The sequence below is a fragment of the Urtica dioica genome, chromosome 4 (assembly GCF_054948205.1).
Source record: "Urtica dioica subsp. dioica isolate 48M chromosome 4, U.dioica_male_clone48M_v1_H2, whole genome shotgun sequence".
Lineage (NCBI taxonomy): Eukaryota > Viridiplantae > Streptophyta > Magnoliopsida > Rosales > Urticaceae > Urtica > Urtica dioica.
In genome coordinates this window covers 23,862,644-23,883,694 of record NC_142759.1, presented here as the reverse complement: position 1 = coordinate 23,883,694, position 21,051 = coordinate 23,862,644, and the positions used below count along the sequence as shown (strand labels likewise).

Genomic DNA, 21,051 nt, shown 5'->3' with positions numbered 1-21,051 from the left:
CTTTAAGCACAAAAAAATAAGAAGTGTTATATGAGATTTTAACACAAATATTGTTAAACTCATGTTATTTTATCAAAATCAATTAAATATAAAATTTAACGCTTTTATTATAAAAAATCAAGAGAGAGAATTATTTTCATATAAAATTATCATTTTGTGACTGTTTTCTTATCTCGTGACCGATATTTTACAAAATTTTAAAATCGTTCACAAAATATAAAATATTATAACCTATCTATCTATCACAAAATTATGAAGAATATTTCAGTCTTTTTACAACTTATTTATTAATAGAAGTGTCAAATTTTAAGTTTTAATTACTTTTGGTAAAGTGACATAGTTGCATATGATTGAAATATGAGTTTTAACATTGAAGTTAAAAAATTATTACCCTATTTAGTTTGAGTGACACTACCTCTTTCTTACGAGGTCTTCCGTAACAATGCAGATACAATCTCCATATATGATGAAATGTCTGTACATGCACACCAATATTTCTAGTATTTCACTAGATACCAACATCAAAACTCTATTTTTCTTAATTAACATCCACTTAAAAGCAAAACACATTCACTAGCAACAACAACAACATGATCACACATGCGCGCGCGCACACACCAAGGTTTGACATGAATACCTTTAGCTCCTACTCTTCCCATAGTAGTCAGAATAAGGGTTGACCGGGTAGAGATCAGACGAGGACGACTGTGTCAGCGGCCCATCCATTGACTCAGTTTGAGTTTGGCTTTCTTCTTCTATGTCTTCATAGCGTCTCCTCATCTCATCTAGAACGTTCTTCGATGACATGGCATCGATAGTTGCAACGTCCTGAAGTGGAGCTTTGCCTTCGAGCACGCTCACAACCGATGACATGCTCGGCCTGGCTGACGCGGACACGCTGGTGCATTGTAGAGCCAACTTGATTGTCAATAACACCTCTTCTTGGTCGTAGTCTGTGCCTAGTCTCGGGTCAACTAGCTCCATCAAATCGCCTTTCTCTTTCAAAAGAAGTGCCTACAGAGACATCGAAACAACGGGTTTAGTAATCAAGTAATGTTTGGATCCAAATGATTTATTTTTTACCTTACCCAATCAAGGATATAAAAGCTCTTTTGATTTGCCCTGTAAGTTGTGTTACTTCTTCCGCTGATGATCTCAAGGACGACGATTCCGTAACTATAAACGTCTGCTTTATCGGTCAAATACCCGCGCATTGCATATTCTGGAGCCATATAACCACTACCAGTACCATATTTATTCAGTTGATTTCGTTAGAGGAAATATTAATTTCGTGAATGCGGTTGAAACTTACTAAGTCCCAGCGATTCGGGTGCTTATGTGAGTGTTGTCTTCTTCATCGAGCTTGGCCAAACCAAAGTCCGATATTTTGGGATTCAAGTTTCTATCGAGAAGAATGTTAGTCGCCTTGATGTCCCTGTGAACGATCTTCAATCTCGATTCTTCGTGGAGGAAAGCCAAGCCTCTGGCGACGCCAATGCAAATCTTGCTCCTGGTTGGCCAATCTAATTTTATTTGGCTTGCTTCGGGACCTTCAATTTGTAGGAAAACAAAACCATTTACACCAAGTATTTAATTTCTCTTAGTTCTGAACATAAATAGCCAAAAGATTTTACCGAATAAGGCACGACCGACATTGTTGTTTTCCATGAACTCGTAGACGAGCAACAGTTGATCGGCTTCAATGCAACACCCATGGAGCTTGACAAGATGAGGGTGTTGAAGAGCTGAAAACATTGCTATCTCGTTCAAAAACTCGCGATTCCCTTGCTTTGATTTAGAAGAAAGCTGCTTCACCGCAATCATAGTTCCATCTGATAGAAGACCCTGCATTGTACACACATACAAAACTTATTCAATCAAAACTCTTATAATTTCAATCATAATTAGATTTCAAAATGTACCTTGTATACAGAGCCAAAACCACCTTCTCCGATCTTATTTGTGGCGTGAAAGTTATTCGTGGAAGCTTTGATTTGCCTCAACGTAAATATTCCAGTGTGCAACTCCAAGCCGCTTAAATCTGCATATAAGAGGCAAACTTATAATTAATCATATTGTCAAGATATCTGTTTTACAATTATTTTCGTATTGAACAAACACACACACACACACACACACACACATATATATATATATATATATATATATATGTGTGTGTGTGCGCGCGTATAGACAAATCATGCAATTTGACAATCAAGAACAGATTACTTGATTTGCAAATAATTGACGAACACACACGAAAATGCTGTAAAATTAAGACACTCAAGTTTTATCTTGGTTCGGCAATGTGTCCAAGTCCAGTCGATCTAGCTCTGATACCCACTAATGAATATATATATATATATATATATATATATTATATATATATATACATATATATCTTTTTCATTCTTCAATATAGAACACAAACTGCTTAACTAGACTAAATGAATTCAGCCAACTTAAGAGCTATATTATGTACAAGTAGCTCAAAACTCTGACTTGAAAGAAAAGACATCAGAACTTCCAGAAAGCATATGTTTGAACATGTAAATGACTAGGTCGATTTTCCATTGATTACCTTGTTCTAGATTGCTTTTCTTTCTTAAACAGAACATCCACCAAAGAAGACTGGCGATGGCCAATACAACCAGCGTCCCTGAAACCACTACGCCAATTTCCTCACCAATTGGTATGTGGCTTTCAGTTTTAGCTGTTGGTGTGGCCGGAGGTACAAAATCTGCCAAATAACATTTTTTTGGCAAAGCCAAATATTACTCAATATTACACAACAAAAGTTCTGAATTTGAATTGAACCAAATTGCCATATTTAAACGAACAAAGTAAATGCTGTCAATTTTTTTTTTTTTTTTTTTTTTTTAATAATAAAAAAAATGGTAAGCTCACCTAAAGTCATTTTAATCATGGTGTCATGTAATGTAAAACCCTTTTGGATATCTTGAAACCCAAAAGAAGAAAATTTGCGTGGTACATTCTAATAGGTTAATGCTAACGGCGGCTTAAAGCTTACTTGAATACATAGAAATAGCTGATATGAGAGGACCATAGACTCCTCTTGTTGGGATAGCAGTTGTTCCTCTTCCAGCCCAATAGAATCTTACTTCCAAAGTAGAGCCACTCACATTAACCAAAAACTCTTGAACTGTTGCTTTGCCTGTCCCGCCGGCCTCTGCTGCGATATTAAAGTCCTTCAACACTTGCTTTCCCTGCACACACCAGTTAACATTCCAATTAATAAACGGCGACAAATGAATTTTTTTTCCCATAAGTCTAATCATATTTTTGTTACGTTCATCTCTGAAAACCCCGACCTGAATGTAGACATCAAACACACGCCTTCCGAGGCTGAGGTACGTTTGGTCACTTGTGAACATGGTCTCCGCAAAATAGAGTCTCACGGTGTAGTTTCCTTCTCCGAGGCAGAAAGCATAGTAAGTCAGGGATATGGGTGATAAGCGTGCGTTCATGTAGAGCTCGGGACTTGCCATGGTAAGTCTACTTGTGTTTCGTAAAATATAATTGTCAGAGCGAGTCTTGTTGTCTGTGAAGAATCCGGTGGTGCTGACACCCCAGTAGCCGCTGCTGCTTTTCGAGAAAAAAGATGATGTGGCAGGCGAAGTGTCGTCTTCATACTCGGTATTATTGATTCTCATGCTTGGTCCACCACAATTTATGTGAAGACTGTACAAAACTGAGAAAAGTAGATTTTTCTTTAAGTGATAGAAGATAAACCATCATTGTTACTTTCAAAGAAACTCGCTTACGTTTGGTGCAAATGAACCCTCTCAAACACGAAGCAACACCGCTGGTAGAATAAAAGACCATGTCAGGAATAAAATCTTGAGATTGATATCCAAATTTGAGGTTAGTTTTCTCTGAGTGTTGAAACTACTTACGATGTATTCGCTCCCGATGAGCTTGCAAAAAAGTTCCTAGAAGAAAACAAAATAAAGTGTGAATCTGATATTTTTCTTTTTCGAAGCCAAACCAGAAACAAACAATATCTCTTACACTTGCCCTTGCTGACATTTTGAAGTTCCAGTTGTGAAGTTGTTGTATGAAAGGTCACTGCACAATGAAATTGCCGGTAGTTATCTTAATAATGGTCTCAGTATATCGGATTTTCTGTACCCCATGAAATAAAAATTTCAATCTTAAATCATCTTTTTAATTCCTGTTTGAAGTGCAGATATACAATTTTTTATTTAATTATAAAGATAGCTATTAGATATGAGAAACTTACACGTTGACGTTGGTTTTTACAATCAATTGACTGGGCACGGCGCCGGTTAGCATATTCCCTGTCAAGAATCTAAACAAAACCGATGCAAAGAGTAAGAAAAAAAAATCCAAATAAGTAGGTGTTTTGATACGTACTTGGTTTATGGTTTTAAATGAGAAAATTGGGACTTTTAAATTTTGAATTAAGGTTTTTAAATCTTCCGATTAGTATTTTCAATTAGGGTCTAGAAGATATATATAGCCATATTTACGTGTATAATTTGCCATTTAGCCAACGTTTAATAAATATTTGGTAAATAACCAACTTTTTTGTAATCAGTTGTAAATAACAGTTGTAAATAATAAAGTAAATTAGTTGTAAATAATAAAATAAATTAGTTGTAAATAATTGCAATTGTAGTAAATGTTGACTATTTACAAAGTATTTACTTCGATAAAAAATATGTACAAAATATTTACTAAACGTTGGCTAAATAGCAATCTAAATATGTAAATATGACTAGTTTGCTAATTATTTGGTGTAATAATGTGCTTTTTTTTTTTATTACGAATTTAAATAAATTAAGTAAGTTTAATGTTTTATCATGTAGCTAGGTTTATACTTTCTGGGCCGGCCTCTCAGGTTATAAACATTGGTCTATTTAAGAGGCCTAAGTCAATGAGAAAATCAACATCAAACCAAATAACTTAATCTCTCTCAAGAATGATAAGATTAGGTTCCAGTGGAGCTTTGTGTTCTTCATTCTGCTTATTATAAAAAAATCTAATCATCAACTGCTCCCGTTACGATATCTAAATCTCGAGCCGTATCAATTTGGTATCAGAATTGCTTGTCGTGGGGGTTATCTCAAAGAAATTTCAAGCAAGATTGTAAGCGTTTATGATGATGACAACATTGCAACCGAAGCAACAGTAGGATCTGGTTGTCGCTCTTCAAAAGAAGCTAACGGCGGTGGAGGCACGCGTGGATATGTTTTCATTTGGACAGAATAGCAGTCTGATCATCAAGGATGCTGCAAGAAGAGAAAGGGCGACGCGTTCGACAAAAGTATTGCAGAAGATTTCAGATCTAGATCTGAAAGTTGGAGGCGAAGGAAAAAAATTCAAAATCTCGGAGAACACGTCCCCGACGGCGCAGGTGGTTGGTCGGACATAATTGATAATGACAACCCACCAGAATTGGGGAATATTGACGGTGTTGGAAGAGGCAGAGGCCTAGGGTTTCGATTGACATGTGGACCCAAAATCCAAAACACGAGGCTTCTTAGTCAGGCAATGGGCTGTCTACCAAAGGAGGTTGCAAAATTGATCGAGGGCGAGCAAGGGCTGGTGACGGCGGTGGCTGCTCTGATGGCAACAATCTCAGCAAACTCGAAAGCCTAGACTCTAAGTTTAGGGTTAACAGAAGCAGCAGACAAATCGCCGTGGCGGTCCAACGACGGGGGTCTTGGGTGTATTTACTCTGAGTTGGCCTTTTGGTTCAGACAACTCTATTGTCTTTGATGATGTCTCTAGCATCGCACAGAACATTATTGTTGTTGTACGAACAGGATTCGACATGGCCTTCCTGACAGCTTTTTGGCTATCCTCGTTCTGTTGTGCTCCATCTGTCCTGGTGTCCGATCTCAGGACATTCTCTTTTGTTGTCTCTTATAAAAGAGAATTTCATACCCTAGGAGAGGTTACCAAATTTTACCGCCGAAACCAACTTTTCAAGAGTGTGTGTGTTTTTGGTTTTCTAGGTTTTTTTTACTATCGTCTGGCGAAGTCTTACCTAGTGTGTTTTACAGTTGTTGCTGTGGTATTTGTTATTGTAATGAAGTGAAACACTGAGAGAGTATAACACTGAAAAGTGAGGGGAGCTCAAACCTATGTGGAGCTTAGGTTAACAACACCATAGAAATAGCTTGGAGTTAGGAATAGTGGAAGGTGACCATCCATTGTATTCCGACGTGTACTCAGCGTATTGTCTAGTGAAGTTGTTCTTTTCACGGGGATTGATATCTCCCCAGAGTAGGTATTTGAAGCCGAACTGGGTTACCATTTCTTGGTGTTCTTTACTTGCTTTCATCACATGTTGCTTGTCGTTTGTCTTGTTGTTCTTAACATCATCTAACAAGCTGGTTACACAGTAGATCTGGACTTTCAAGTGGTATCAGAGCAGGCACCCTAAGGTTCTGGGTGAGGTTCTCTTCATCTTACTGTTGTTGCTAGATATGGACATGTTCAAGGAAGGAGGCTCTATTTCTCGAGCTCCGCTCCTCGATGGCCAGAACTACACATATTGGAAGGCCAAGATGGGAGCCTTTATACGGTGCATCGACCACAAGATCTGGAAGTCCATTATTACAGGGTGGGAAGCTCCCAAGAAGGCTATGGAGGATGGCGTTACCCTTGTAAAGAAAGCTGAGATTGAGTGGAGTCCTATAGAAGACGAGGCCGCTCTATCCAACTCCAAGGCTCTCAATGCCATCTATAATGGTGTAGACAAAAATGTTTTCAGGTTGATCAATACCTGTGAAAGTGCCAAGAAAGCTTGGGACATTCTTGAAACAACCTTCGAAGGGACGGACAAAGTGAAGAATTCACGTTTACAGCTTGTCACCACCAAGTTTGAAAACATGAGGATGCTTGAAGAGGAAACAATCAACGAATTCTATGTGAGGGTCAGAGACCTCTCCAATGAGTCTCACTTTCTTGGAGAACCAATATCCGATGCCAAGCTGGTCAAGAAGATCTTGAGATCTCTACCTGAGAGGTTCAAGATTAAGGTGACCACCATAGATGAAGTGCATGACACCTCGGCGATGAAGGTGGACGAGCTCATAGGATCTTTACTCACCTACGAGATGTCATTTACAGGGTTCTCTGATAAGAAATCAAGTGGTCTTGCTCTCAAGTCCACTGCCTCTGAATCCTCATCCTCGAACGCTGGGATGCCTTTAGAATCATATGAGGAGTCCCTAGCCTTGATGGTCAAGAACTATGGGAAACTCATGAAGAAGTTCGAGAAGAGATCACGTAACTTCTCTGGACAGGCCTCTGGTCCCTTCAACCGCGAGAAGACTTCTCAGGGTTACAAACCTAGGAATTACATCAGGAAGGTACGAGAAGATCAAGGAACCTCTTATGCGTCCAAGGGAAATGGGATTCAATGCAGGGAGTGTGAAGGTTTTGGCCACATACAGGTTGAGTGTCCAAACTATCAGAGGAGGCAGCAGAAAATTTTTAACTCCACTCCCAGCGATGAAGACAGTGATTCCAGTAGTGAAGCAAGAGAGGATGGAGGCAACAATTTTCTTGCCTTCATGGCTCGGAGTTCAGATTCTCAAGACAGTCCATCAGAGGAGAATAAAAGGAAAATCACCCTGGCTCCTTCTGAATGCTCCAACAACTCAAGTCAGCTGGAAGTGGGGAACTCAGTGACGAATTTCTTCTTCATGCATATGAAGTCATCATGTCATAGACTGGTTCCACAGGAAGTGCGAAGTCCTGCACAGGAGAAGTGGAGGACGAGCTCGGTGATGAGGTCATTCTTGAGGCATACAAGACTCTGTTTGTGAAGTGGGCCGACGAGTCCAATGCCTTTCTCAAGCAGAAATCCAGGATTGAAGAATTTTAGGCTAAGCAATCTAGCTTACTCGAGGAGATAGAAGACCTGAAGAAGGACTCTCTTGACATGCTGAAGAACAAGATTGAATCGCTGCTTGGTGAAAAGTCTCACATCTTGAAGTCATTGGCAGTTTGAAGAAACAAATCGCTAAACTCAATGCTGATCTAACGAATATGACCAAGTCAGTTCAGATGCTGAACTCAAGAGCTTCCAGCCTGAATGAGATCCTAAAGATTGGGCAACCGTCCTCAAGTCATAGAGGACTTGGATATCATTCTGGTGCCTCTACCTCGCGCAAGACTGTCTTTGTGTCTCCGTCTGAGGTGTCGGTGGAGAATAGGCGCAAGGTGTCTCCATCATCTCAGAAGACATCAAGTCATGTTCTGCCAAAGCCAAGGTCTGCTCCTAAGTCTGACTGGAGATGTCATTTCTGTGGAAAATGAGGGCATATCCGCCCTTTATGCTATTCTCTTTATGGCAGGTTTCTAGAGAGGAAGAACACTGGTCAAAATGTTCTCTATGCTCAGAGTAGATTTCCCAGGATGAAGGTGGATATGAGAGAACGTTCAGAGAGGCAGCACCCGGACACTGGGGTCGGTTTCTCCTGCGTCTGAAGACTCTATGCCCTCCAGTTTGAGCTTGTGAAGGAACTGTCGGGTGGAAAAGATGAGAAGGGTTGGCCTGAGACTGGTTTATACCGAGCCTCTCTGCTTAGCTCCAAGTACTCCATCTTGCACAAGATCGGAGTCAAAAACTGGCTTCCCTCTACTCACTCCACAGATGTCTCCATTGCCATTGCTCAATTTTTATACATGATAGGGACTGGCCGGACATTGGATTTTGGGAAGTTCTTCTACTCTCTAATCATCAAGCATGCAGACTCCGACGCCATCTAGCTTCCCATAGCCTACCCGGCTATGATTACTGGGATCATTTTTCGCCAGCACCTGGACATTCTTACTCCTGAGGAACTGAAGGCTTGCAGCTCGGATCTGAGCAAAATTACATTCAGCTACAAGTTGTTCCAGAAGCACCATGTAGCTGATATTCATAAGCCGCCTCAGACCAGTCTTCCTCACGCCAAGTTCTTCTCATCTGATGCGCCAGTTGTGCCGCCCATGTCATCGGACATCAGGAAGCTCATTGCTCTCTCTATTCAGGATAAGATTCAATACTTGGAGTCCTTCATTGCCACGTCCTCGGAGCGCAAGAAGACCATTGAGGAAGCTTTGACGTAGATGTTCTCTGGAGACCCTGCCTCGACTTCTCGCTAATCACCCTGTTTGCTCAAGAATTTGGTTGTTATGTTCTTATTTCCTATTTCATCATCCTCCTTCTCGAACCCTCTGGTCTGTAATATTTATTTTCTTACTCTAATTCTCTCTTCTTTTTGTGTTTGCTTGGCAAAAAGGGGGAGTCAATTGCAACTCTTTTTTTTTTTTTTTTTTTTTTTTTTTTTTTTCTGATTTCAAGCTGATACAATGCTATATAGTAGTGTATTCTCTGCTTTAGCCTTCCTCTGTCAGTCACTGTGACATGAGTGAATCTTGCAGCGCCTTGTTGAGGGCTCAGTTGTTGCAAGATAGAGTTTTGTCTTCTCAAAGCCAAAAAGGGAGATTGTAGTTACTCTGAGTTGGCCTTTTAGTTCATGCAACTCTATTGTCTTTGATGATGTCTCTAGCATCGCACAGAACATTATTGTTGCTGTACGACTAGGATTCGACGTGACTTTCCTGACAGCTTTTTGGCTGTCCTCGTTCTGTTGTGCGCCATCTGTCCTGGTGTCCGATCTCAGGACATTCTCTTTTGTTGTCTCTTATAAAAGAGAATGTCATACCCCAGGAGAGGTTAACAGATTTTACCGCCGAAACCAACTTTTCAAGAGTGTGTGTGTTTTTGGCTTTCTAGGTTTTTGACTCTCGTCCGGCGAAGTCTTACCTAGTGTGTTTTACAGTTGTTGATGTGGATGGTGTAACGGGCTCAGCGAGGTGTTTGGTCTAACACTTACAAGAGTTACAATTCGAGCTAATATAGCAGGGAGGACTACTGTGATAGAAGTGACGACAACTGTTCCGCCTGTTTGGGATTTTTAGGTTTGAGCTTGAGGACAAGCTCAAAGAGTAGGAGGGGAGCATTGATATGTACTTTTTTTTTATTTAAGGTTCTAAGGAAATTAACAGTTTTAAATTATGAATGAAGGTTTTTAAATTTGGCAATTAGTATTTTTAATTGTATGTTATTCTTATATATTACGAATTATAATTAATTAATTAAGTTTAACTTTTTATTAGGTAGCTAGGTAGCCTAGGTTTATAATTTTTGGGCCTTTCCCATAAGTTGTAATTTTGGTCTAGTCAAGAGGCTTTTAAGTCAATGAGAAAATCAACCTCCAACCAAATAACTTACTCTCTCTCAATAATGAAAAGAGATTAGGTACATGTGGATCTTTGCGTTCTTCATTCTTCTTATTATAAAAAATTTAATCATCAATTGTTGCCGTTACGAGATCTAAATATATGGTCGTATCATACTTCCTTTAATGTCTTATATAGCTTGCTTTGATGCAAATTCCGTTCAAACGTTGGTAAGATTCTGAATTACTTACATGTCCTCGAGACGGGATAGAGTGGTAAGACTAATAGGAATTTGTCCACTTAATTTGTTGAAGCTGAGATCTCTGCAAAACGTAAAAAGCGTTCGAACTTAAGCGCATATGCACAAACACCACAGAAATATCAAATAAAGTGAAAGACTACTATACTAACAAATATCTTAAATTAGGCATGTCCTTGAAATTATCAGGTATTTTTCCTTTGAGATTGCAATTCCTCAAGATCCTGCGGAACGAGGGAAATAACAAATACAGTTAAATTATAAAAATTGAATGAACAGATTCTAGTACACTTTTTTATCATATTTTACTATAGGAAAACGATAGACCCACAAAGTTTGCAACTTTGGCATATTTTCAAGTGGCGGAAAAGTTGCTTCTGGCCCACTCAAGTCGGTGATTCTCCTGTACAAAAACAAATAAACATCGGATCGAATATTAATGTTCAAAATACTTTTTGCTCAAAAAGAAAACGAGGCACATGCACTAGTCTCTGCATACTAACATGTCAGTTATATTTTTCAATTTGGAAATGCTTGCAGGAACAGGCCCAGTAAAACCGCTTGCATGAATGAATCTGCGATTGCAAAAAAAAAAAAAAAAAAAAAAAGCGTGAAAAAAATAAATCATCAATTATCCTTCAAAAAGAGATCACAGAAAATCTCACATTTTATTTAGTTTAGTCCAGTTTTGTATAAACCCTGGTATTACCCCAGTGAACTTGTTGTCTCCAGCGAAGCTGCATAAAAGCTAATCAACATTAGAGTTGTCAAAGATACCACATCGAAAAACATTATGGAACCTATTAATTAAGGTTCATAACGAGTAACTCCTCTTATCAATCTCTCTCGGATGGAAGGCCAAATTATTATGATGATATTAGAGCTCAAGCATATATACTGAGCAACTATTGCTAATTCATTAAAAAAAAAAAAAAAAAAAAAAAAAAAAAAACCCTTACAAGTCTTCTAATGTCGCGAGATACGCTAGCGTTGTCGGTAGTTCTCCAGTAAGATTGTTTGAGGTAATCAACCTGTATCAGCGTAAACATGTATTGAATCTTCCTAATAATTTTTGGGATGCAGTTATTGATGATAATAAACAACAAAAGCAAACAATGGTTAAAGACTTTCTTACATTCTTTTCATGCCAGTAAGTTTGCCTAGCTCTGCGGGTAGCTTTCCTGATAAATGGTTCATCTCAAGGCCCCTAAATAATATATTACATTTGTGGTAAGTTAGTTTGATCACAAAAATGGCAATATGAAACTTAGAACTCACAAAATTTTCAGGGTACTGATGTTTCCGAGCTCTTTTGGTATAGAACCTGTTATCCGATTTTCTCCAATGGAACTGCATTTTATCGTATTCTCAATTTTAATTTTTTTTTTTTGTGTGAAATTAAAAGCTTGTGAAAAAACAGAGTGAGTGAGTATACATCATGACAAGCTTTGAGGAGCCCCATTCTAGAGGAATTGGACCGCTGAGCAAGTTACGTTTGAGGTCACTGAAAAAAAATTCATACAGTCACAACGAGAACCGCCTAACTAAATTCATGTTAATTTTTTTTTTTTTTTCCCTGTATTTCTTTGGGTTGTGCGAAGAAAAGACACATGCGAATTGTAGTAAAGAGAACGATTGAAGGAACGTACAGTTGTTCGAGATAGGGAAGCCCTGTGAGATCCTTGGGCAGCGTGCCTGCCAAATTCTCATTCGAGAAATCTCTGCATTTAAAATATATATATATATATATATATATATATATATATATATATATATATATATATCGCGGTTTCTTTGGTTAGCCAGCTTCTTAGAAAAAAGTTAGTCAGCTTCTTTGCACTATTTTTGTGTCGTGATTTTTCACGTTTGAGACAGTTATACTTTTTCGAAAATTGGAGTGTTTAGTAATTTAGTTAGAGCATCTCCGAACCCAAACTCTAAATTCCACTTTTTTAAATTTCAAAATACAATTTTCTATCACATTTAAACAGTTACAATTTCAAAAAAAGTATACCCATCTCTTATTTTTCATTTTAATAACTTTATCAATTTTTAATATATCGTATTATAGTCCACATATATTTAATTTATGTCTTTTATATTCAACCAAGGTTTGAAATTCCGCGGATTCCGGTCGAAAACCGGACTGGACACCGTTTTTTGAGAGTCCCGATACTGGTATGTACAAAACCGGAATTTTTCTTGGATTACGAAGAAATTGTTTCGGTTTCCGGTGTTTCCCGGGGAATCCTTCAACTTTCCGGTTGTCTTTAGGCAAATTCTCACGTATTCCGACGGAAACTTACCGGTAAGTGATCAAATACCGACAATTCTTAAAATTTGATGATATTTAGTGTTCTTTACAAAATTTGTCGTTAGTTTTTGATGATTTAGTTTAAATTCTTAGTTTCTAACTTCATTATTGTGTTTAATTGAAGTTTGTATCCAATTTTTTTCAATTTTTTTGTTACGTCAGAAAATAGGGTTTAGATTTGAATGTATTTTTTTTTTTTTTTGCTAAATTAGCTGTAGAATATGAAATTTTATGTATAATTAGTTGATTTTTAACATGAATATTATCATTATTTTGATTTTGTACTTTGTATTGAACTATATCATTAAGTTTGTGTTAGATTTTTGTTGAACTATTATTGTAGACTTTTTCCATTTTTATCTTATGTTATGTATGATTTTTTTAAAAAGTATTTATTCACTACATTCCTCTCAGTAAATACGGTATTCGACGGTATTTCTCGACGGTAACGGTATTCTCAATGGTACAGTTTTCTTTTTCCTTTTCTGAATTCCATGGTATTTCACTGGCTTACCTTCAAATACAGTAAAATCTGAGTCCCGAAACGGTAACAGTAAGTAACGGTATTTCGATCATTGTATTCAACTATATTATTATATTTCTTATTCTATTATGTGAATATAAAGTTTTAAGTTGGATATAAAATATTGTTTGATACGACAATATAAAAAATTGAGACAATGTATATTTTGGGTTGAAGATAGACTTAGATCTATAAATAGTCAAACTATGAGTTTATCACCAAACATTTGTACATATATCTTCATAGACAAATATAAAAAAAAAATTTAAAAAAAATCACATTTGTACATAAACTTATATATAGAAAAAAAAAAGTGTCCATAAACTTTGTGAAAATTTATAACAACAATATTAATCTATTTCTTTTGTTGAAATATATTCAACTTTTGTTATATGACTACTATGAGTGTATCACCAAACATTTGTACATATATCTTCATAGACAAATATATAAAATTAAAAAAAAAAAAAAAAAATCAGATTTGTACATATATCTTCATAGACTTATATATAGAAAAAAGAGTCCATAAACTTTGTGAAAATTAATAACACTAATATTAATCTATTTCTTTTGTTGTTGAAATATATTCAACTTTTGTCAACAACGTGGAAACCTTTTAATAGTTATCATAAACTTTGACTTTATATTGGAAGTTGTTAGGGCATCACATTATTTTTGTGTTTTTAGCACAAATTTATTTTCCAACTCTAAAATTGCATACTAAAAATATTATTCTCCATGATTATATTATTAAAATCAACAACCTCTTTAATAATAAACATTTCAACAAATATTATAATTCTAATACTTTATAATTAATTGATTAAATTTTTTTCTTACGTGTAATATTTAAAAAAATTAAAATGTATATTGATAAAATGAAATATTTTTAAATTATGACTTCCTAAATACTTTTAGACCGAAATCCAATATGTCAAAATTAATCCAAAACTATGACTTGTCATTTTGGGTAACCTCTCTCTCTCTCTCTCTCTCTCTCTCATGTGTGGTTGAGTTTTACTTATGTTTTTGAGTTGCCGAATGCACATAATCAAGGTTTGTTCTCTTTTTCGTTCACTAAAGGGTTTATAACTTTTCATTGAAGAAGTTTTTCGTTCTATTTGTGTTTTTTTTTTTTGTTATCTGTATGTGGTATGTGAACTTAAAACAAAATGAACTAGCGATTCGGGAAATTTAGGGAAATTTTGGGAAATCGTTGAAAATTTATTGGCATCGTTGTCTTTTTATTCGCAATGATGTCAGTAAATCTTCAAACGATTCTGGGAAAATCCTTTGAAGATTTATTGACATTTTTGACAATAAATAGACGAAAATCCCAATATATCTTGACCTTTTTTATTTTTATTATTTTGTTATGATTTTAAATCTTTAAAAAGTAGTTTTAAATGTTTAAAATAGAAAAGTAACATCCCGATTACTCTCTTTTTATGCAGTTATGGGTGAAATTTCAATGTATGTCAAGCATAGTGGTATATGGGTTAAATCATGTGTATACTAGGAGGGTGAATCGTTTGTACTTGTGTATCTGGATGATTTTGACAACCATCATCTTCTCGAACTCTTCCATCATGCTGTCGAGATTGTCGGGGCACGAGAACAATATGAGCGCATCGAGGTCCTCGTAGGGTAGCTATAGAAAACTTCAAAAGTTTTGTTGAATTAAATTGGGCGTATTAAACTGAAATTATATATATATATATATATATATATATATATATATACACTTTAGTTTTTGGGCATTATTTTTTTTTGGAATTGTTGACATTAATGTGTCTTGTTTATTGATATTGTTGTCAATGATCTATTTAGTTCATTTACATAATCATCTATAATCTATTTGATTTATTAACATTATCGACATTCGATTTTTTTTTTTTGTGAAATATGAAAAATCTAAAAAAAATCGTTTGAAGATTTATTAACATTTTTGTCTTTTTAATGACAAAAATGTCAATAAATCTTCAAACGATTTTAAGAAATTTTTTTGAAGATTTAATGACATCTTTGTCAATAAAAAGACAAAGATGTCCATAAATTTTCAAACTATTTTTTTCAGATTTCTAACCTTGCTTCTGTAAGTATCAACAACTCAAAAAGAAAAGAGAGAGAGAGAGAGAGAGAGAGAGAGAGAGAGAGAGAGAGAGAGAGAGAGAGAGAGAGAGAGAGCTCTTCAAGTACGGTCAAATAAGTCAAGAAGCAAATATACAAATGATATATGTTAAGTAAATAAAAAAAAAACTAAGTACAAAAGATAAATAAAAAGATATTTCATTGAAGGTATTTTTGTACTAACAATATCAAGAATTCATATTTTTGGATTAATTTTGACATTTTAAAGTTTGATCTAAAAGTATTGAGCAGATCATAGTTTAAGTACCTTGATAAAATGTTAGTATGTCATAGGGAAAAATTAGTCTTATGAATATATATATATATATATATATATATATATATATATATATATATATATGTATGCGCGCGTGCGCGTTTTTGATAAATTGTTTTTAAAATGATTATTGGTGACACTATAATACAAGAATTAGGTATAATTGATATATATATATATATATATATATATATATATAATGAAAAATATGGCGATTCTCATATTTGAAATTAAAATTTGTTTATGTTTACATGTATTTAGTGTATGTAATAATTATTACAAAAAATGATAACATATATTTTTGTTTTCTAATATGAGTATGAAACTTTTATATATAAAAAAATGCGAGATAACTGTTTAAAACATTAAATTATTAGTATTTAATAAAGTTAAACCAACAAAATATTCGATCTACAAGACACATAAAAAATTATGTGAAAATGTGATATGATTTTTTTTATGAAAATATTTTATGTTAAATGGAAGTATCTTGATGTAGTGTATAAAAAAAATAGTACTTTCTCAAAACTCTAGGTTATATAAGCAAATAAGATAGCTTAAGGGATAAGTACCTCAACGTTCAGTTTGAGTACTACCCTTTACAAAAAAAATTAAAAAAATTGTTTACATGCTTTTACATTCCTAGTTATATTTAGTTAATATTAAACCAAAGACAAAAGGGCTTAAGATTATAAATATCAAGCCCTATAAATATCACGGTTCAAAATGCCGGCGAAAATCCAGGAAAGTCGCTGGAAATGTCGTTTTCGGACAGCTGACGGCTGGAGAAAAGAAGAATGCCGTTTCTCGTCGTTTTGTCGTTCGAAAATCGACGACATGGGCATGTCGTTTCCAGCCGGTCATTTTCGTTTTTATACCTTAAACCCAGTTTTTTATTTTGTCATTTTGATGTTTAAGCTGATTTTTTTTCATAAGATCGCCTTCATTAATGTTGTTTATTACTTGACGATCTATCATATCTATTTTTTTCAGATTTTTTGGAGAACTTCCGGCGAGTCACCATTTTTTCCGGCGAACCACCATTTTTTCCGGCGACCCACCATTTTTTCCGGCGACTCAAAAATCAGATTTTCAACTACTTATTTGTGTATTTTTAAGTAAGATCATGTCTTCAAATTTTAAATTACGTATACTTATGTTTTGAATTGGAATTGGTATATGTTGAATTGAATTGATGGTGTTTGATTTTGAATTGAAATTGAAATTGTTAGACTTTGAATTGAAATAGTTAGACTTTGAATTGAAATTAGTTTATCATTTATGCTAAAAATGAAATTGTTAGAGTATGAATTGAAATTGTCACATTTTGAATTGAAATGAAATAACTTAGAATAGAATTTATTGACATGTTAAATGGAAATTTGTTGACATATTGAAATGAAATTAGTTGATGTAGACTTTGAATTGAAATTAGTTTATCATTTATGCTAAAAGTGAAATTGTTAGAGTAGGAATTGAACATGTATGATTTGAAGTGTTTTGAATTTGGACTATATTTACAAATATATATGTATTATTTTGTTTCGTCACATTATTTCCATTCGGTTTTTCGTCGGCACGTCGGTTTTCCATCGAAAACGGAATTTGAAAACGGCATTTCATTTTCTATTTTCCACATTTTTTCGTTCGGTTTTTCATCGCAGGACGATTTTCCGTAAATCATGAGGCTCGAAACGACAACGAAAACGATATTTTTTCCATGATAAATATAGCCAAAAACAACTTTTTGAAATTCACAAATGCGTAAATGAATACTGGTTTTTTTAAAAAGAAAAAGAAAAGGAGTTCACTTATGGTTTTTCACATAAGAGTAAGATACACAAACAAATAGTAACAATAGGCAATTATGAGTTTGTGACATAAATTAGGCACCGTTGACTAGGAGTCAACGAACGAGACTAGCGGGACCCAAACTTTCGCCCATGAAGTTTTAGGCAACGACTTTGAATTTCTAGCCTAGTCCGACAAGATATTAATGGTTTTAAATGTTTGGCTTTTGTCTATTATCTCTATATAGGCCAGAAAGTTCTATGATCGGGATACCCCTGTGGGACCATATATTTATTTCCTTTGGTAACCAATAGACTTTTCATTATCAGAAGAGGTAAAAGCATTTCCCTAAATAAAGAAAAAAAAGAGAGGTAAAAACAATATGTGCCTTGAAATGTCAATGCCCCGACAGAAAATACGAATGGTTCGAAACTGTAATAAGAGGACATATAAGACATAACATGTGCATGTACATATGCGATTTTAGTCACATAGGTGTGATTTTAGTCTCGATATTCCGTGATTTTAGTCGTAGCCAATGCCAAAACAACGACATTTGAATAAACAGCAATTAGATTGGTTGACAGCACACATTAAACTGATTTCATAATTTCAATAATAAAGATTCAAATATTGTTTATTTAAATATATATATATATATATATATATATATATATATTTGCATTTTTTCTTAAGATTTCTTATTAATTCAAGACCATTTGATTCCTTAATTTTACTATTTTTTTTTTATAAAGGCATTTAATGTTTCATACTTCATTCTTCTTTCAATATTTATAAAAACTTATAAGACAAATTTAATTGTTTAGCAATAGCCATGGCAACTTTTATGTAAGTAGTCACTTGTTTCATGGATTTTCTTTATTCTACTCTTTCTAATATGCCCTTTAGCTTTTTTCTGATGTAATTTTTTATTTCTTATTTTAATCTTACTGATATAGATTTTTTTAATGGAATGAATTTGAAATTTCTCTCTAAATTTCTTCCTTCTACTACATTATTTTTTTTCTCCTCTATTCTTATATACTCATATTATTCCCTACGGATATAACATGTCTCTTTTTCTTAATTAGTTGACTCATATATAACATGGATCCAAATCAATCTTACATTATAAACATAACTCAATTTTAATTACGTGAAACAAGTTTGGTTTTTTGAGCTATTTTTCATATTCAATATAATATATATATATATATATATATATATATATATATATATATCTAAATCAGTTTTCCTATGTAACGGATTATATTTTACGAATCATACTTTATATATTTTGTTGGTCTATATGTATAAAGTCTATCAAATCGCATTTACACTTCAATTATGTTGATATTATGAACCTTATCCCATATGAATAGTTAGTTTATAATATAATACAAATCAGTATAAGTTTTTAGTTTAAATACCATATTTCATATTGAAGCAATTATACCAGCTCAATTGATCACTGCTCACTCTCTTTTTAAAAAATAGACATAATTTCATTTTATTATGAAAATAATTTATCAGACATAAGTTAATTTAATTAATAATTAAATTAACTTCAGCCTGATAGATTATTTTTCTAATAAAATAAAATTTAGACTAAATACTTAAAAGAGACAAAAGACTACAGACACGACTGATAAACAGACGCGACTTGTCGATTGATTGTAGATGCGACATACAGACACGAGATGTCGCGTCTGTATGTCCTTTTTTCGTTGTAAAAAATAATTCCCGCCTTATGACGGGAAATATATAGATGCGACTTCTCGCGTCTGTAGAGATTAATGTCTTATGTGTGCTGCTTGGAAGATGGTTTCATTAACAAAAATCGATACGAGATTACTAATATTACAAACTTAATAATTTTTTTTTTCCTTAAGATGTATTATGTTAGTTGTTTAATGTGTTTTTTCCTGTTTTACTTTCAACAAGTGTATAGTTGCTCACGGTCTATACAAGTCTTCGGCTTTCTAGTGGGACCTTTATAATACAAACCTACAAAGGCTTTAAATGAAATGGGGCCGAAAGATTAAAGCCATCTGCCCCGCTTACAATAATGCTTGAATTTTCTAAATAAATTATTTTCAATCATACCGGCCGTCAGAATAGAATATCTGAGCATCCCACTGACACTACCAATTCTGTATTTAATGTTTCATTTTCCGGTTGGTTTCTTATGACCTAATCTACGCACATTTAAAGTTTGAAATTATAGGGAAAAAAGATAAAAGAGTTCAACTTAGTACGTACAGGCCAGTGACGCGGCATAGTGTGTTGTTGTTGTAAGAACAATTACATTTCACGCCTTGAATCTCAGTGGAGTTGCAAAGTGTGTAGTTGTTATTAGAACAAACACAGGTCACGCCATTCTCAGCGCTGTCTAAACTCTTCCCAAGCGTTTTCGCTATTTCCACCAAAGCTCGCACTGAAACTCAGTATTAAAGTATTAGAAACATCACACACACACACACACACACACACACACACACATATACTCAATTTCTAATTTTCCTGTTTGTTTGTTTTTTATTTTTTGCATTTTAGTAAGAGCAATTACAATGCTTAATATTCAATCACTATGACCTTCGGATTTTGGCAAGTGAGCAGCAGCCACAAGGCAGACAACGGTTGTGATCGAGCCCAAGAAGAGAAGAGATTGAGAGACTACCATTATATTTTGAGTATGTCTGTGTCTAATGTTTGATGTGTATATATAATAATAAACTGAATGAGAAAATTAAAACCCGAGTAAGTAGAAAAGACCTGACTTGATATATATATATATATATATATATATATATATATATATATATATATATATATATATATATATATGTGTGTGTGTGTGTGTGTGTGTGTGTGTGTGTGTGTGTGTGTGTGTATATATACAATTCATTTTCTAGGATTTTTATTTGAGATTTATTAGTAAGAGCATCTTTTAATGCACAATTTCAAATTTATTACTAAGAACATCTAATGCACAATTTCAAAACTCTATAAATAGAATTTCCTCTCTAATGATAAAAAATTCAAAACTCGTTCAATAGTTCACTCAAACTGTTTTCATTTTATGTTTTTATATTTTTATGCTTGCACGCACTCTAATAATTTTTTGTAGTTGTTTTCAAATAAATGTTTGGTGGAGATTTCAATTTTTTTATTCAGTTTTTACGTTGTAGTGTAATAATCCACAGAAGAATTAGGCGTCGAGATATAAAATAATTGAAAGTCTTTGCTGCGACTATCATTGTCGTACTTTTCGTTTGGATAATTGTCCACAGAGTCACCAGAAAACACCACATTTGTCGCCGGAGTTGGAACGACAACCGTCAGATCCTGAAACCTAATTTTGACTAAAATAGTGGAAACTGATCTATTCAATGAGAGTACGGTTTGTGAAACAGAGTTCCGATTATTGACATATTAGAGTTTAAAGATTTCTCGCCAGAGTTGCGAAGCTTGAGTTTTTCGGGGAACAAAAACAAGTTCAATATTCGAAGGTGAAGAAGATGGAA

The 21,051-nt window shown here is 34.4% G+C and overlaps 1 protein-coding gene across 2 annotated transcripts; it reads right to left on the bottom strand.

Moving 5' to 3' along the window:
- Positions 1–437: 437 nt before the first annotated feature.
- Positions 438–20,251, bottom strand: LOC149401314 (putative leucine-rich repeat receptor-like serine/threonine-protein kinase At3g14840). Of its 2 annotated transcripts, none has more exons than XM_089612335.1 (24): positions 20,120–20,249; positions 19,787–19,961; positions 12,139–12,210; positions 11,925–11,993; positions 11,768–11,839; positions 11,625–11,696; positions 11,449–11,520; positions 11,155–11,226; positions 10,993–11,064; positions 10,821–10,892; positions 10,642–10,713; positions 10,482–10,553; positions 4,265–4,333; positions 4,033–4,089; positions 3,918–3,953; positions 3,786–3,826; positions 3,333–3,712; positions 3,032–3,227; positions 2,582–2,740; positions 1,923–2,041; positions 1,635–1,845; positions 1,313–1,550; positions 1,089–1,239; positions 438–1,014 (listed from the first exon to the last, which is right to left on the bottom strand). In XM_089612335.1, exons 1-24 carry the CDS (start codon positions 20,205–20,207, stop codon positions 640–642), a joined length of 3,012 nt encoding a protein of 1,003 aa, XP_089468461.1. In that variant the 5' UTR covers positions 20,208–20,249; the 3' UTR covers positions 438–639. The 2 variants fall into 2 exon arrangements, with proteins under 2 accessions (XP_089468461.1, XP_089468462.1); XM_089612336.1 differs by having other exon boundaries at positions 761–1,014; positions 1,084–1,239; positions 20,120–20,251.
- Positions 20,252–21,051: the final 800 nt, after the last annotated feature.

Coding starts and splice junctions, on each gene's coding strand:
- LOC149401314 (XM_089612335.1), bottom strand. CDS start 20,207: ATGGTAGTCTCTCAATCTCTTCTCTTCTTGGGCTCGATCACAACCGTT. Junction 11,065..11,154: donor TGGACTAAACTAAATAAAAT/GTGAGATTTTCT, acceptor TTGCAATCGCAG/ATTCATTCATGCAAGCGGTT. Junction 10,714..10,820: donor ATGCCAAAGTTGCAAACTTT/GTGGGTCTATCG, acceptor CTCGTTCCGCAG/GATCTTGAGGAATTGCAATC.